Here is a 17923-nt window from a genome sequence, read left to right on the forward strand (position 1 = left end):
ATCTCAGCCTCCTGAGTAGCTAGAATTACAAGCGTGAGCCCTTGGTGCCCGCTATTATTGTTATTTCTTATTTAAGTGTTTTTCACACTTAGCAGTCACATTGTCATGGTTTCAATGTTCTTGAGCTCTTTGTTTGCTTATTTCTTCATTTGTTGTGCTGTGGATCAAAACCATGGATTGAGGTTTGAAGCCAGTCCAGGAAGATATATCCAAGAGACTTTTTTTTTTTTTGGGTCCAGTCGTGGGGCCTGAACTCTGGGCCTGGGCACTGTCCCTCAGCTCTTCAGCTCAAGGCTAGCACTCTACCACTTGAGCCACAGCGCCACTTCCGGCTTTTTTCTTTTACTTATATGGTGCTGAGGAATCGAACCCAGGGCTTCAGGCATGCAAGGCAAGCGCTCTACCACTGAGCCACCTTCCCAGCCCATCCAAGAGACTTTTATCTCTAATTAACCAGCAAAAAAGCTGGACTGGAGGTATGGTTAAAGTGGTAGAGTGCCAAGCATGAACAAGAAAACTGAATGAAAGTGTGAGACCTTGATTTCAAGTTATAACACTGGCACATTCACACCAAAAGCCAACACAAAAAAAACTATGGCTCAGGCACTCTATTACTGAACCATACTACTACTCTTCTTTTAATTTTATTACTGTGCTATTAACTACATTTCACTGTGAAATCATTTTCTTCCTAGCAAGGAAACTGATTTGTTCTCTGAATTCTTTCATAGTTGGAGATTTCTGCCTGGTATCTTAAATCTGTACAAAATCTTAACCATTAATAATGTTCTAGAGCCGGGCGCTGGTGGCTCACACCTGTAATCCTAGCTGCTGAGGAGGCTGAGATCCGGGGTTCATGGTTAAAGCCAGCCTGGCAGAAAAGTCCATGAGACTCTTATCTCCAATTAACTACTAGAAAACTGGAAGTGGCGCTGTGGCTCAAGCGGTAGAGCACTCGCCTTGAGCTGAAGAGTGCAGGGATAGCGCCCAAGCCCAGAGTTCAAGCCCCACGGCCATAATAATAATAATAATAATAATATTCTAGGTCCATATTTTCTTTCCCTTAGAATTGTATAGACATCCTTACATCCCCTGATACTGAATGATACCATAAGGAAGATAGTCTGAATTTTCCCCCACTTAAGTCTGGGCATGATACTATACACTAGAAATCCCAGCACTCAGTACTAGGGAGGCTAAGACAGCATCATGGATAGAGTTCAAGGGCAGATTGGGTTATGTGTAGTGAGATCTTGTTTCATAGAACCAAGCCAGGGCTAGGAAGGTGGCTCAGTGGTAGAGTGCTTGCCTTGCATGCATGAGGCCCTGGGTTCAATTCCTCAACACCATATAAGCAGAAAAAGCCAGAAGTGGTGCTGTGGCTCTAGTTAGTAGTAGAGTTCTAGCCTTGAGCAGAAGAACTCAGGGACAGCACCCAGGCCCAGAGTTCAGGCCCCACAACTGGAAACAAAAAACAAAAATCAAGCCAAAAAAATGGTCTTAGTTAAGTTTATTAATTTTCACAATGGATTATGTGAAATAACGATTTTTCTGGCCAGGGGCTGGTGGCTCATGCTTGTAATCCTTAGGAGACTGAGACTGAAATCCCTATCCATTAGGGGTAGGAAAGTCCATGAGATTCTTATCTCCAGTTAAGCACCAAAAAGCTAGAAGTGGAGCTGTGGCTCAGAGTGGTACAGTACCTGCCTTTAACAAAACAGCATCCAGACCCTGAGGTCAAGCCCACAACTGACCCCCACCCCAACCCCCCCCAAAAAAAATTCTGACGTGATGAGTACAGCTTAGTAGCATGGAGTACAACCCATCTGTAGCAATACTGTGTCCTGGGCCTTTGAACATGTCTATTCTTGGGAGTACCAGGCATCTTGGTACTGATGTCTCTGTTCCTGTTTGCTTCTATTGGTCTCTTCCACCTATGTTCCCTGCGGTTGTCTCCAGCTTTCCTTAATGTATTCTCTTCTGAATTACTGGTAGAATTTGGTTATCCAGTTACAATCACTTATTAGCTGTTCAGTGATGTTCTATTTATCTTTGTCTCGTTTTGTAGTATGGTTTCATCTCTGTACACCGCCTCCTTTGGAGGTATCTTAGTGAGTTGGTGTCTTTGTGATGTTTCCCTGCCTTTTTATGTGTGTGGGGTGGGTAGTGGGGAATATGGGGATCAGTCCCAGGGCTGCCTGCTTGCTTGGCAAACTCTGTACCACTGAGCTGCACCCCAGCACCCACTTTTCCTTTTCATCATGTTCATGCTGGTTCTACTCTGCTCAGATGTTCTGTATGTAGATCATTAAAAACAAGTAACTCTCCTTCACCAACTTGGGGCTGCTTGTCTCCCACCTTAACCACAGGTATGCTAAGGGCCATACTTTTACAGTGTGTGGTCTGGGGAGAGTGAGTGAATGAGTGTGTGTGTGTGTGTGTGTGTGTGTGTGTGTGTGTGTGTGTGTGACAGAGAGAAAGAGAGTGTCTTCTGCTCTGGGATTTGGGAGGGTCCCTGTGATAATGTGGTTGCGCCTACTTGTTTGGGACTTGTATTCTATTCATTTTGGAATAAATGGGAGGAAGGAGGGAGGAAAAGATGACTCTCTGAAATTGGGTACTTTCCCCAGGTCAGTATGTGGACTTGGAGAGTCAGCCCATTGCTCTACTGTGTGAGTGTGAGTGTGTGTGTGTGTGTGAGAGAGAGAGAGAATGAAAGAGAGAGAGAGTCCAGTACTGGGGCTTGAACTGAACTCAGGTCCTTGCACTCTTGCCTGACTTTATCATTCCAGGCTGGCACTCTACCATTAGAGCTATACCTCCACTTCCAACTTTTTGCTGTTTAACTGGAGGTAAGTTTTGTCTGTCTATGCTGGCTTTAAACTGGTATCCTCAGATCTCAGCTTCCCAAGTAGGTAGGATTAGAGGCATGAACTGCTGGTGCCTGGCTATTCCACTTTCATCTCCCTCATTAGTTTCTCGCACCACTCCACATGGACAAAAATTGGTGGCAGTTTACCTTTCCTCAGGTTTGGAGATCTTAGTGAGAATTGTCCAAGTTCTGCTTTTTTCTTTTGGACTTGCAGGGAAGGGGTAGGTAAGCAGTATGTAGTACACCTTTATTCTTTTCTTCCTGTCTGATTTTAAAGTATCTGTTTATACCCTTTTGCTTGGTTATTGGCTGTTGGATTTTGTAGGCTTTGAGCCAGTATCCTCCAATCTCAGCCTCCTAAGTAGTTAGGATTACAGGTGTGAGCAGCTGGCACCTGCCTTTTTTGCTATTTTTAAACTCATTTTGCTTCCTATGAAGGAAAGGAAAAAATTGTACTGCTATGTCAATTTTCCATCTTAATGGAAATCAGCATACTTCTTCAACATACTTTCTCTTTTAAAAAATATTCATAGAACTATAAGTATATTTCTGTATTAATCTATTTTATATTATAAAGAAACACCGGAGCTCGGTTTTGGTTGCTCATGCTTATAATCATAGATACTCAGGGGCTGAGATCTGAGGATCATGGTTCAAAGCTAGGCCAGGCAGGAAAGTCATCTTTTTAAGATTCTTATCTCCAATTAACCACCAGAGAACTGGACATAGTATATGGCTCAATGGTGTATGGCTAGCCCAGAGTGCTAGCCTTGAGCAAAAGAGCTTAAGGACAGCACCCAAGCACTAAGTTCAAGCCCCATGACCGACAAAGAGAAAAAAAGAAATGCCCGAGTCTGGGTACTTTATAAAGAAAAGGTTTATTTAGCTCACAGTTCTGTAGGCTCAAGGACTCGATGCTGTTTTCCCTGGATCTCCTTGGTGGGAGAGATCACATGGCCAGATAGGAATCCATAATGTAGGGGGAGGCCAGTAAGCCCCTGTCACCAAGACCCTGATGTTAGTGGTTAGCTTGTCATCTGACAGGTCACACAACCCTGGAATGGGTGGGGACAGACACTTGAAGTCCTGGCTGCATTAAGGTTTTCTGCATACGTAAATTTTTTCCTGGGCCAGAACTCTAAGATGGTGGTGAGAGCCCTTCTGTGACATCTAGTTGATGGATAGAAACCATAGGTGCCTCACAGTCTCTCCTGAGAGACACGTAGGAGAAACAGGGCTCTCTTTTTATGTCCATGGAGTTTCAGATGACAAGCGGAAAGCTGAAGATAATTCACCAGGGCCAGTGAGTGGTAAAAGCAATAGTGGGGGGGGGGGCATTTCTTTCTTTTAATTAAAAAAATTTGTGTTTTGTTTTTGTAGAGTTGATACACAAAGAAAATTCAGTTACATGAATCAGTAGCGAGTACAAGTGTTTTTGAACCATGTCTCCCTTCCATCACTCTCTCCCAGTTTTCCCTCCCATCTCCACCTACAAGTTCATTTTTCACATACTGTCTAGTGTGCCATTCATTTTCCACATACTGTTCAGTGAGTACCACTGTTATATTTGTTCATCCTTGTTTGGGGGGGGGACATTTCTTCTTTTGTATATATTTTTTATTGTAAAGATACATTACAGGGCTGGGAAGGTGGCTCAGTGGTAGAGCGCTTGCCTTGCATGCATGAGGCCCTGGGTTCGATTCCTCAGTACCATATAAGCAAAAAGAAAATAAAAGCCAGAAGTGGTGCTGTCGCTCAAGTGGTAGAGCACTAGCCTTGAGCTAAAGAGCTGAGGGACAGCACCCAGGCCCAGAGTTTAGGCCCCACGACCAGATCCCCCCCCCCCAAAAAAAAGATACTGTACAGAGGGGTTACAGTTACATGAGTAAGGTAATGAGTACATTTCCTATTGAGCATTGTTACCTGGAGAGACATTTCTATCAATATGGCTTCTTCCACCCCTCCCCTCTGTGCCCTCAAATCACCCTTTTGGTGTACTGTGCTCCCAACAATGTTGGGGGGGCACAAAGGGAGTTGGAGGAAGATCTTCAAGAACACATCTTGTTGGCCTTAGGAACAATCTGGTCACTTCAAGGAAAAGTAAATGCCCTCTCTGAGAAGGGACTCAGGGCTAAAAAGCCCAGAGAGCATGGGAAGCTTAGCAGTCAATGTGCCCAGCAGAACTGCCACATCTAGGACGACATGCTCCTGGACCCCTGGAAGGGGCAATATCCCTCTGGGATCTCAGGGAAATGTTGCAAGCTCCTCAGAAGGCTCTAGACCAAATGTCTTGCTGACTTTCTCCTTTGTCTTTCATTCTCTCTGGAACACCAGGTCTGATACTTGAAGGCAGACCCAAGGTACTGGAATAGTTTACTTCTCGGACTCTGAGCCCAGTGGACAAAGGAGCACAGATCTCATCTTTTCTCCAGTAGTCCCGGCCTGCTCCAGTGCCACACTGGACCTTTGTCTTTGGCCTCTGCTAGGAAGAGCACTCCTGGCAAATGTCCTCTGCCCTTGAGGGCAGCTGGCTCGGTCTCTGGCCACACATGGAGCAGGCGGGCTTCCTGCTGCCACTGGCAAAGCCCACTGCCCAGACCTGCCCTCCCAGCTGTGGCAAGAGCTGTGTGTGGTTTCTTTCTTGTTTTCTTCTCTCCAAAGAACCTTGTATAACCTTTGGGTTTGCTAAGAACAACTTACAGTTAAAGGAGGGAAAATATCTCCATTGGTGCAGAAAGCACCCCTCTCATTTCTGCCAAATGATCAGGTCTGCTTGGGTCTGGAGTGTGTCCTCAGCAGCTCCAGGACCGCCCTAGGCTCCTTACTGTCCCTGAGCCTTTGCAGGGTGAGTTTAGCTCTCAAGTGGGGTCCATGTGGCAGGACTGCCTGCTGACTCTGCCTGCCCTGTGGGGGCTGGCCTGGATTATGGAGCCCCGGTTCTGCCCTGGGAGTGTGAGCAAAAGCCCAAAGCAGCCTGCTCCCTAGAGGAGTGAGCAGCCAGGCTGGCAGGGTGAGCAAGGGAGGAAAGGTTATCTGGGAGAAGCTTCATCCAGGATGCCTTAGCAGCCACATAGGGGATGGGGGCCCACTGAGAAGAAACACTTTATAAATGCCCACCTCCCCCTGGTTGCCCATCCAGCTGTGAACTGCTACAGCCACCCCAGGGAGCCTACACTTAAAGCAGTTTTGTTTGCTTTCTCATTGTGTCCTGAGGTGACTGATAAATTGAGAACTTTATTTGCAGTAAGAACAATACTCTGTTCTTGATTCTTGGTCTCTGAGACACCCTGTGTGTTCCCTTTTCTAGCTCTACAGGGCAGCCAAGCTTGGATCTAGGGTGGCACCTGAAGTTGATGAAGATCTGCTCCAAGGCATGCTGTGCTTTGTGCTTTTCCATGATGCCCAGAAAGTGCCCTTTATGCCTTCATGTCCTGTGCCCACTAGTTAGGGACACGTTGACTCTAATGTCATTCAAACTCAGCTTCAGTTCCTGAAGAATTCCATTTCTGGCTTTGCTGGCTGTGGGCTATATTTCCTAATCCCTGAAACCAAGTTTCCCTCTTCTTCTTTTTTTAAGTTGTGGGGCCTGAACTCTGGGCCTGGGCGCTATCCCTCAGCTCTTCAGCTCAAGATGAGCACTCTACCACTTGAGCCACAGCACCACTTTCTGGTTTTCTGGTGGTTAATTGGAGATCAGAGTTTCACAAACTTTCCTGCCCAGGCTGGCTTTGAATCACAATCCTCAGATCTTAGCCTCCTGAGTAGCTAGGATTATAGGTGTGAGCCACTGGTGCCTGGCTCCCTATTCTTGAAGTAGTAATCAGGTCCCCAAATTCTGTTAAGGGGGAACAATGAATGCCAAGTGTTTAGCACAATCTGGCCATGGCAAATGCTAGCCACTGCCCATCATCTCTTTATCTCTGCTTTCCTGAACCCGTGTCCTGCCTTCATTTTGCCAGCATAGCACACGTTACTGGCCATTCAATGCTGGCTAGGTAGAGAACTGCTTTGTTTGAACAATGAGTTCTCTCTCTCTCTCTCTCTCTCTCTCTCTCTCTCTCTCTCTCTCTCTCTCTCTCTCTGGTATGGGTACTAGGACTTGAACTCAGAATCATGCTTTCTCTTAGACTTTTCTCTCATGGCTGGCACTCTACAGTTTAAGCCAGCATCCAGTAAGCATTTTTTGTTGGTTAATAAGAGAATCAGTCTCACAGACTATACCTGACCTGGCTTCCAACCATAATCCTCAGATCTCTGCCTTCTTGAGTAGTGAAGATCACAAGCGTAAGCCTCTAGCACCCAGTTGTAGTCATTTTTTGCCTAAGATACTCCTGACTTTACTACAATGTGTTTAACTTTTTATTAAATTTCAGAGTTTTAAGTCTCTGATTATGACTTTTACAAACCATCTTTGAAGTTACCTAGTTCATCCATGTGTGACTTAAATTGTATTCTGTTGGGGAGTGGCATTTTATGACCCCAGATTCTGTATATGCCACCTGTGTGCAACCTGGATGTCCCTGATTTTCTTTGTAACTCAGGGCCTGGGCCTGTCCCTTAACATTTTTGCCCAGGACTAATACTTTATCACTTGCACCACAGCTTTATTTCTAGCTTTTTGGTGATTAATTAAGAGATAAGAAACCCTGATCTTCAGATCTCAGCCTCTTCGTTAGCTAAGATTACAAGCATGAGCCACCAGTGCCCACTATCCCTGGTTATATTATAGTAGAAGATTTATAAGATGTGTGTGCTACAGCATTGTAATACTTTAAGTTGAAAGTAAAGTTATCTAGGTGCTGGTGGCTCATGCCTAGCTTCTCAGGAGGTTGAGACCCGAGGATCATGATTTGAAGCCAGACCGGGTAGTAAAGCCCGTGAAACTCTTATCTCCCAATAACCACCAAAAAAAAAAAAAAAAATGGAAGTGGAGCTGTGACTCAAGTGGTAGAATGCTAGCTAGCCTTGGGCAAAAGAAGCTCAAGATAGTGCCCAGACCCAGAATTCAAGACTGGCATGCCCCCCCCAAAAAAATGTAAAGTTAGCCACCGGGTTATTTCTGACAAGTTCATCAGCAGTTTTATGTTTGGGCTGAGAGCCAGAGCTGGGGAGCCCTGCTTAAATAATAACAGCAGGATGTGTTTATTTATTCATTTGTTTATCTTAGTGTATATATACGTGTATGTGTGTGTGTGTGTGTGTGTGTGTGTGTGTGTGTGTGTGTATACATGCATGCATACAAGGTTTCACTGTGTAGCCCAGGCTAGCCTTAAATTTGAGATCTTTCTGTCTCAACCTCTAGGTGCCGAGATGACTGGTGTGCACCACCATGTCTGGCTCTTATGCACAAATTCTAAGAGCTTGGCCATGGCTTAAGCCATTCCATCTTCATGATAATCCAGTGCCGTGACTGCGCCATTGTAGTGGATGAAAAAAAGTGAGGTGGAAGAAACTTAGTAACTTGTCCAGTGCTATTTTGTAAGCAGCAGAGTGGAAACTCAAGCAGAATCTATCTAATGGTAACAGCCATGGCAAGCTAGGTGGCTGTCCTAGGTTGCTTTGTGTTGTCTCTGATTAAATAACTTACCCGAGAATACATTTCTCCAGAGTGGCAGGGCCAGGGTTCCAGCAACTCAGGGTTCTTAGCAACTCAGCTCTTGTTTCTCTGACAGAAGCAAAGACCCCAAGGTGGAGGGACACATTGGGAGGGATAGAGCTGAATGCTTAGTTCTGGGGCGGGAAACTGCTGTGACTTGAGGTCTTCCTGGTCTGGAGCAGGGAGGCTCATTTCCCTGTGGCTGTTTGCTTATGTCACTAATTAAGTTATAACTCTACTAAGGGAAATGATTAACAGAAGAAAAAACATTGCCAGCCTGGCTACCTCTGCTGTCATTTTTCTGTTGTTTGTTCTTTACTCTGCAGTTTAATTTTATATTTTTACTTTATATTCATGACATTTTTATAGCTGCATGTTATTCCATTAAGTTGATATAATTTACTTAACTATATGGAACATCTTATGGTATATAGCCTTTTTCTTTTTTCGTTACTTTAATCAGGGTACGTTCTAGAAGTAAATAATACTTTTAAAGGGTTTATTGCATAATTTTTCAAAGGCTCCCATTCTTTTAACCATTAGTGACAGTACATTACTATTTAGTCGGCTTTATGAACACGAGGTAATACTTTATATTTTAATTTTATTTATAGTGCTGAGGATTTGTAAGACAAGTATCTTTTCTATCAAAATAGTTTGTTTCCTTTCTGTTAATCTTGAGAGAATTATTTTTCTGAAGGGTTCCGTTTTGGCCCTTATTAATTACATTTTAGTTACATACATCCTTTTCCTGAGCACTTTAATTAAGACATCCTGTTAGATGCTCCTTGAATTTTAGTTGCATGCTTAATTACGCTATATCCTTTTGTAGATTGTGAACCTGAGCTCAGCCAATGTGAGCACAGGGGTAGGGCCTGCTGGGTTAGGGATAAAAAAAGGATCAGCCTGCTCCCTCTGTGTGCTTGCTTACCAGAATTTTGGCTGATGACACACAAAGTAAGCTTTGCCTTGCCATCCCTTCAAGTTGATATCCTTATTCCTATGTGACACCCCAACATCCCAAGCTATTTCCAGCAACAGTATTGAACCCAGGCTTCATGCATGCTAGGCAAGTACTCTACCACTGAGCCACATCCTTATTCCAAGGTTTAAATTGAAAGTCTATTTTACTTTCATGATAAGTGTAAAATAGTATGAGTCCAAGTTTGGAGGGGTTATTGATACAGATATGTCGCTGGCCTTAACTCCTCATGTTCATCCTCCTGAGTGCTAAGACTATAGGTATACACCAGAGTACTTGCTGTGATCCAAGTTTTAAATATGTGTTCTCATTCATTCATTCATTTTTTTTGTGTGTGTTGGTTCTGGGGCTTGAACTCAGATCCTGAAGTCTTGCTTGGTTTTTTACCCTCATTGCTGGCACTCTACCACTTGAGCTCCAGCTTTTTGCTGGGTAATTAGAGATAAGAGTCTCTTGGTGGATTTGTCTACTCAGGCTGATTCCAAATCTCTGTTTTCAGATCTCAGCCTCTTGAGTAGCTAGGATCATAAGCGTGAACTCTCTGTGCTCTGCCTCAATTTTTTTTTTTAAGTTCTAAATTTAGTCCAACATATTGGCTTTGCCCTTTTTCTTGTCATTCTATCCTTTTCAATGAAGCTTTTCTCAGGCTGGGAGGAAGAAGTAGCCCGGTAGTTGGCATGGGGCTAGAAGGTCTACAGATAGTAGTGGACAGGGAGAGAAGAAGGCTTTGCCTTTACCTGGCTTTCCTCTCTTGTAGGTGCATCTGGTCACCATGAAGCTGCTGTGTCCCGCCCTTCCTGGCTGTTTCCTGCTGGCCTTGTTTAGCCTATGGAGACCTGCTCTCCAGGTTCAGGCCTCTTCTGAGGCTGTTCCCCTGGTCAGCGCTGCATCTTTCCTGGAGGACCTCATGCAGCGCTACAGTAAGAATGGCAGCCTCACCCTTCCACAGCTGAAGGACCTGCTCAACCACCTGGATGTGGGAGTAGGCCGGGACAATGTCACCCAGCCTGAGCAGGGACACAGGAACTTGTCAAAGGTAAGTCTTTCCTCTGTGCCAGCAGCATCCCTGGCCTCTCAATGCCTTGTCAGGGCAGGATGGCTGAGCAGTTTGGTAAGCAGGTCTTAGTGACAGCAGACAGGCCATTTGATCTTTTTACCCATCAGGATCAGTACAGTCTGGGCATCTAGTGTGGTTCTTTAAGCCCATGTTTAGAGAAGCTATGAACGGGGTTCTCAACACCCCTCAAAGTATTATTCTTTGGAGCTGTACATGGGCCACTTGAATCTACTAAGAGGCTGTGGAAAATGAGCCTTATACTCTAGCCAGTGGCAGGAAGAATTATCCTCAAGGTCCCCTGAGAACTTTGGGAGTACCAGTTCCAGAACCCAGAGAACAGAGGTCTTTTGGCTCTTGTGTCTTGTTCTCCCTTCTAGACCATCTTGGCCTATATAATTCTAATGCTGTTTGTGGCAGTCCAATGGAAGCCAGCCAGCAGGATCTTTATACATCTGCCTTGTTCCTGTGTTTACTGGGTGTTTGTAAGAAACAGAGAAGCTTGTCATATTTGAGTTTGCTTTCAAGACAGCGAGCTCAGTTAGCTGGAATGAAAACAAAGCATCCTATTTTATGGGCTGGACAGTAATTGGGGGATTCAGAAATGAGAGGGAGAGATGAGTGTGCTGGAATAGTCAGGGAGAGTTTGTGCATAAGCTGTCCTTGAACCATACCTTTGAAGGATGAACACTCTGTAATAAGAGAGTAGACAAGGGAATCAAGCTCAGTGGCTCATGTTTGTAATCCTAGCTATGCAGGAGGCTGAGATCTGAAGATTGAAGTTCCAAGACCTGGCAGGAAAGTCCACATGACTTTTATCTTCAATTAACCAGCAAAAAGCTGGAAGTGGAGAGGTGACTCAAGTGGTAGAGCATCAGCCTTGAGCAAAAAAGCTAATGGAGATCACCCAGGCCCTGAGTTCAAGCTCCAGTACCAGCACACACAGACACACACACGCACACACAGACACACACACACAGACACACACACACAGACACACACACAGACATACACATACACACACACACACACACACAAGTGGACAGGGGTACCACATAGCATGGATGCAGAGCTACATGTGGCTCTATTTGGCAGATGTCTGCATCAGTAAAGAAACCTAGTATAGCAGCGGAGGCCATGGAGTATGTGAGCTTGCCTGAATTCAGAGGACTTGTGTGTGGGCCTTAGAGCCTGCAGCAGTAGTCTTAGTCTGGGGTCACCAGAGACCAGCCCTCAATCTTATAGATGCAGAAACCTATGTCATCAGCACCTGCAGAGGGCTGACTCTCGGAGGTAGGCCAAGGTCAGTCTAAACTCAGAAAAGGCCGGAGGCTTCATGTATAAAGTATAATTAGTGAAATTGCAGTTTCCAGAGCACGGTATGTGAGAACCACGTGCTGATACTTCCCAGGGTGCCTGCATGTTCCAGTTGGTTGGCCCTTCCTTCTTGTTCTGCAGTCAGCTTTGAATCTTTAGATTTTCCTTCCCTGCCTCCATCAATTTCCTTCAGGCTGAGGACCATTCTTTAAGGTCAAGGAGACTAATGTTGCCCAGGTGTGCATCTGACTGGGCAGTGCCACTGTTGCTGAGGTGTCCTGGAGCCCCACCTTTGGAGGATGAACTCTATAGCATGCCAGGACTGCACAGAAATATCCATAATCTGCATTTAAACATGGTAGTTTCCTGGGCTGTTGTGATGAGTAGCCACATTCAGTATCTGAATGATGTGTATGTTTTCAGGTGTACTTTCTTTTTTTTTTTTTTTTTTTTGGTCGGTCGTGGGGCTTGAACTCTGGGCCTACGCGCTGTCCCTGAGCTCTTCAGCTCAAGGCGAGCGCTCTACCACTTGAGCTACAGCGCCACTTCCGGTTTTCTGGTGGTTTATTGGAGATAGGAGTCTCGCGGTCTTTCCTGCCTGGGTTGGCTTTGAGGATCGCGGGATCCTCAGATCTCAGCCTCCTGAGTAGCTATGATTACAGGCGTGAGCCACCAGCGCCCGGCTTGTACTTTCTTTTTTTGCCAGGCTTGGAGCTTGAACTCATGGCCTGATCACAGTTCCTGAACTTTTATGCTCAAGGCTAGAATCTATCACTTGAGCCACAGCCCCACTCCGTCTTTCTGTAGTTTATTGAAGATAAAGAGTCTCATAGTCTCATGGACATTCTTGCCTGGGCTGGTTTTTTTTTGTTTTTTAATTGTGAAAATACCGTCCAGAGGGGTTACAATTACCTGGTCAAGATAACAAGTACATTTCTTATCAAGCATTGTTGCCTCCTCCTTTGTTTCCCCTTCCCATCCCTTCCCATTACCCCCCCAGCCCCCCCCACCTGAGCCTCCCCCCCACCAAAGTTGTAAAGTTCGTTTTTCGACATAACGACTTGTACATCTCATTGTTGCAATGGGTCCACCTGTATCCCTATTTAAACGATTTGTTTTTTCCCTTCCCCTCCACAAATTATACAAATACAGTGAAAGCAGGGGTTATACCTTGGGGGAGGAAACCTGGGCTGGTTTTGAAACATGATTCTCAGATCTCAGTCTCCTAAGTAGCTAGGATTATAGGCATGAACCACTGGCACCTGGCATGGTGTACTTTTCTTAACCAAACCCTTGTCATAATGATTAAAAACTGGTTCTTCCTAAAACTTTGCCCTGAAACCATTCACAGATGGATGTGCTCAGCACATGGAACTTCCCTGTGTGTTTTTCGTTTTTCTTTTTCTTTTTTTTTTTTGGGGGGGGGGTGGTCCAGTCATGGGGCCTGAACTCTGGGCCTGGGCACTGTCCCTCAGCTCTTCAGCTCAAAGTTAGTGCTCTACCACTTGAGCCACAGTGCCATTTCCGGCTTCTTTCTTTTTGTTTATGTGGTGCTGAGGAATCGAACCCAGGGCCTCAGGCATGCAAGGCAAGCGCTCTACCACTGAGCCACCTTCCCAGCCCCTGTGTTTTTCATTTTTGAAGACTTACCCTTCCATTTCTTCACATGAGGCTGCAGACTTCCTGCGATTTGGACATATCTGTCTTTTTATCTCTTGAGTGTTGAGTAGGTTGCTGATTAGAGTAGCCATTAGTTCTTGAGAGTCTTTCTTCCTTTGTCTCATTTCAGTGCTTCAGTTCTAGAGATCTCTTTGCTGCCCACAATTTCAGCCAACAGTCCCAGATTGGGATGAGTGAGTTTCAGGAGTTCTGCCCCACCATTCTCCAGCAGCTGGATTCCCGGGCCTGTGCCTCTGAGAACCAAGAGAATGAAGAGAATGAGCAGACCAAAGAGGGCAAACCAAGTGCCATTGAAGGTGAGTGTGATGGACTGATGGCTTGACCACATTGCCAGACCCTGGTCACACAGGCTGGTGAGCCCTTGGTGTTGGGCTTTTGGGCCTGCCCTCCCTCCTTCCTTCCTTCCTTCTTTCCTTCCTTCCTTCCTTCCTCCCTCCCTCCCTCCCTCCCTCTCTCCCTCTCTCCCTTCCTTCCTTGCTTCCTTCCTTCCTTCCTTCCTTCCTTCCTTCCTTCCTTCCTTCCTTCCTCTTTCCTTCCTCTTTCCTTTATTTCTTTTTTTGTGTGTGTGGATGTGTGCCAGTACCTGGACTTAAACTTGAGGCCTCGCACTCTTCCTTAACTTTTTCATTCGAGGCTGAGGCTGTACTATTTGAGCCATACATCCACTTCCTGCTTTTTGGTGGCTAATTGGAGACAGAAGTATCTTGGATTGGTCTGCTCAGGCTGGCTTTAAACCATAATCCTCAGATCTCAGTCTCCTGAAGAGCTAGGATTAGAGGTGTAAGACACCAATGCCTGGCTTAGCCCACCCTCCCTCCCTCCATCCCTTCCTCCCTTCCCTGCTTCCTTCCTTCCTTCCTTCCTTCCCTCCTTCCCTCTTTCCCTCTGCCTCTCTCCCTTTCTCTCTGCCTCTCTCTTCTCTTTCTCCCCCTCTCCCTCTTTCCTTCCTTCCTTCCTTCCTTCCTTCCTTCCTTCCTTCCTTCCTTCCTTCCTTCCTTCCTCTCTTTCTCTTTCTTTCTTTCTTTCTTTCTTTCTTTCTTTCTTTCTTTCTTTCTTTCTTTCTTTCTTTCTTTCTTTCTTTCTTTCTTTCTTTCTTTCTTTCTTTCTTTCTGCCACTAATTGGGGCTTGAACTCAGGACCTGAGCACTGTCCCTTAGCTTTCTTGATCAAGGTTATCACTCTACCACTTGAGTCACAGCTCCACTTCTAGCTTTTTGGTAGATAACTGGAGATAAGAGTCTCATGGACTTTCCTACCCAGATTGGCTTTGAATCTCAATCCTAAGCTCAACTCTCAGCCTCCTGAGTAGCTAGGATTGTAGGAAAGTGCCACCTGCACCTGGCCCTACTTTTCTTTTTGGTCCCATTAAACCACAGGGGTACCAACCTGAAAGACCTGCCTTGGCCTCTTCACCCCTTACCACCCAGTACATCTGCTCTCACCACAAGGGGCTGGCCTAGTGTGAGAACAAGCACCACATGACAAGTGGGGCCCTGGCTGTCCTTCTGCGGTCAGATAGAGTGAATGCTACCCCGTAGCACATGCTGCCATGATTAGGTCTCCTTGTTTCTCAGTCATTTAATTCACAGTATTTAATCTTCATTATTGGTTTGCTTCCCAGTCTTGTCATCTATAAGGTAAGTTTCTTTGACACAGCAACTTTGACTTCTCCACAGCACCTCATAAGAGACTAGACTCAACAGCCATTTCCTGAGGGGCTGGTGGGACTGTCGGCCTGGGTTCCCCCAGAGCCTCCAGATCACTGTGGGCCTGGCCCTGCCACAGAAGTGCTGCCATCAGTAATGGAGGCCCTCGTCTGTTCTTGTTCCTCCGCAGTGTGGGGCTTTGGTTTCCTCAGTGTTTCACTGATTAACCTGGCCTCTCTCCTGGGAGTTCTCGTCCTGCCGTGCACAGAGAAAGCGTTTTTCAGCCGTGTGCTCACTTATTTCATCGCCCTGTCCATTGGAACGCTGTTCTCTAACGCGCTCTTCCAGCTCATCCCAGAGGTGCAGTAGAACAGGCGCCCAGGACCTCCTTCCCTGGGCTGCCATAGCCGAGCTCCCTTCTGGCTGACCCCCCTCTCCTTGCCCCCCATACTTTTAGATTTCCGACAACTACCTGTGAAATGAACCAGCCCTTCATATCAAGGGCCACCAATGACTTTTCGCTCTGGACCTCAGGGCCTTCTCTCCTCTAGGCACTCAGGGTGACCTCTAGCCTCTTCAGGTGATGTCAGATGCAAGGCTTCTAGCATTTCTACTCCTCCCCGTTTATACCCTTTGTTTGTCTCATTCCTGAGCCCCATTGGTAGGACTCCAAAGAGAAGCTGAAGTTAGTCGGCCTTTCCCTGTGTTTGGTGCTATGTACTATACCTCTGATCCAAAGAAATTGGGGGTACTTGGGTTTGAACCCCATTTGACTATCCATCTGGAATGAGGCAGAGGAAAAGGGTTACCAATCTAGATGTAGAATTGGCCTAAAAAGTGAGAATCCTAATTTTTTGTATGTTCCAGTGCTGGGGCTTGAACTCAGGGCCTGAATACTGTTGCTTAGCTTTTTCACTCAAGGCTGGTACTCTACCACTTGAGCCATGCTCCGCTTCCAGCTTTTTGCTGGATATGTAGAGATAAAAGTCTTGTAAACTTTTCTGCCCAAACAGACTTTGAACCTTGATGCTCAGCTCTCAGCCTCCTGAGTAGCTAGGATCCTGTTTTTTAAGCAGGTTATATATATGTGTGTATATATGAGCAAAGGCAATTTGATAAAAACAAGCAAAATTAAACATACAAAAGAAAAAAGGAGAACTCAAATCTCTTGTGCCTTGCATCTTGATTTCTTCCTGATAGGGCTGACTTGGTACCCTTACTTTACTGTTTTTACTGTTTGGTAATTTTGTTTTTAATTGTTATCACTGAGGAGCTATAAAAATAAGACCCAAGTTGATAGTCTACCCATCTTTTCCTTTCAGGTAGGGGTATTGCAACAGTATTTCAGACATCTGGTCCTCTCTTTTTGGAATAGTGGAACTGCCTTTCATAAAGAGCCCATGTCAGTGGCTTCCTGTCCCTTTTTATTCAAAAGTCTCACCTGAGAAGGGGCCAGACAGGGTGTCATACCTCGTCAGTTCCTGGAGGAAGAAATGGTTTAAGAATCCCTAGCTCCATCATCATGGATTCCCGTGGGTCGCTTCTCCAGGGAGGCCTCATCTTGGGCTATTTTTTCAGCTCCAGAATTTGAACTTGTTAATTTTTTAAAGATTTGAAATGAAAAAAAAATCATCATTGCCTGTTTGAATGAAATTCCTGTCATTCATTGTACATGATCTACCCTGTGGCTTTCAGGGAGTGTCACACCAGCTCTGCTCTGTCCTGCCCTTCTCTGGGACTGGACTCATAGCCTAGAGTGTGTCACCTTGGGTAATACATTTGAAATTGTGTAGTGTGTGTGTGTGTGTGTGCGCGTGCGTGCGTGCGTGCGTGCGTGCGTGTGTGGTGGGCTGGTCTTGAAACTCTGTTCTCTACCTCTGCATCCCTCAGAAAGCCAATGGAAATAAGCCAAAAGAACTGAGAAGTTCAAAACCTGAATGTCATGGACATTGAGTCTTATCTGATCTGTGTGTCCCTTTTCCCTGCATGTGACTTGGTTGTATTTTGCCTGAACCAAACCATCCTCGGGTAGTGTCACATTTGCCCTCTGTGACACAAATTGTACATGTAAATCAACAAAAGCAGCCTACTGAGCATTCTCTCTTGCTTTTGTGATCTGTTAAAATCCGTGGCAGGCCTCTGAGGTACCTCACATGTGTGATCAGACAGCATCCTGTCCTGCCGCCATCACACGAGCTGGCAGATATGGCAGGCCACCAAGTGCAGAAGGGATGGTAGGCACAGCGTTCCAAGGCCACCTCACACTGCTTTCTCTTGCACTGATTGAAGACAATTTCATCAGATTTGAATCACTAACAAATTTTCTATTTCTCTCTCCCTCCCTACTTGTCTCTCTGATTTTTCTTTTGTCCCCTTCGTTAATATCCACAACTTTCACTGTGGCCTCCCCACCTCTCCATCTGCTTTCCCTCAAATGGTGGTTGCCTTGCTCCCTGTCTCGGGTGGGCTGGCAGTGTGGGGATACGGTCTCCTCTGTGTCACCGTCATCTCCCTCTGCTCCCTCATGGGGGCTAGCGTGGTGCCCTTCATGAAGAAGACCTTTTACAAGAGGCTGCTGCTCTACTTCATAGCTCTGGCGATTGGAACCCTCTACTCCAACGCCCTCTTCCAGCTCATCCCCGAGGTATGGCAAGCCAGAGCACTCCCTTTGGAGCTTGCCCATCAGCTAGGACACTGTGTGGGCAAGCCCAGGGGGAAGGCCCTGGGAGGGGGACCTCTGGGTAATTACCACTTTTTAGAAAGTGAAGCTAGGACT

General features: G+C 45.8%; 1 protein-coding gene across 3 annotated transcripts in view; it reads left to right on the forward strand.

Moving 5' to 3' along the window:
• The window catches only part of Slc39a14 (solute carrier family 39 member 14), a 53818-nt gene that overhangs the window by 24306 nt on the left and 11589 nt on the right, over window positions 1-17923 (forward strand). The window contains exons 1-4 of one of the 3 annotated variants that reach the window (XM_070016614.1): window positions 2784-2852; window positions 10208-10486; window positions 13611-13797; window positions 15338-15507. In XM_070016614.1, the coding sequence (XP_069872715.1) occupies window positions 10223-10486; window positions 13611-13797; window positions 15338-15507 (621 nt within the window). In that variant the 5' untranslated portion in view covers window positions 2784-2852; window positions 10208-10222. Of the gene's footprint in view, window positions 1-2783; window positions 2853-10207; window positions 10487-13610; window positions 13798-15337; window positions 15508-17621; window positions 17792-17923 lie in introns of those variants that run through there. The other 2 variants (XM_070016612.1, XM_070016613.1) reach the window with 2 other exon arrangements.

This window comes from Dipodomys merriami, unplaced genomic scaffold (genome assembly GCF_024711535.1).
Source record: "Dipodomys merriami isolate MVZ:Mamm:240054 unplaced genomic scaffold, mDipMer1.0.p SCAF_12, whole genome shotgun sequence".
Taxonomy (NCBI): domain Eukaryota; kingdom Metazoa; phylum Chordata; class Mammalia; order Rodentia; family Heteromyidae; genus Dipodomys; species Dipodomys merriami.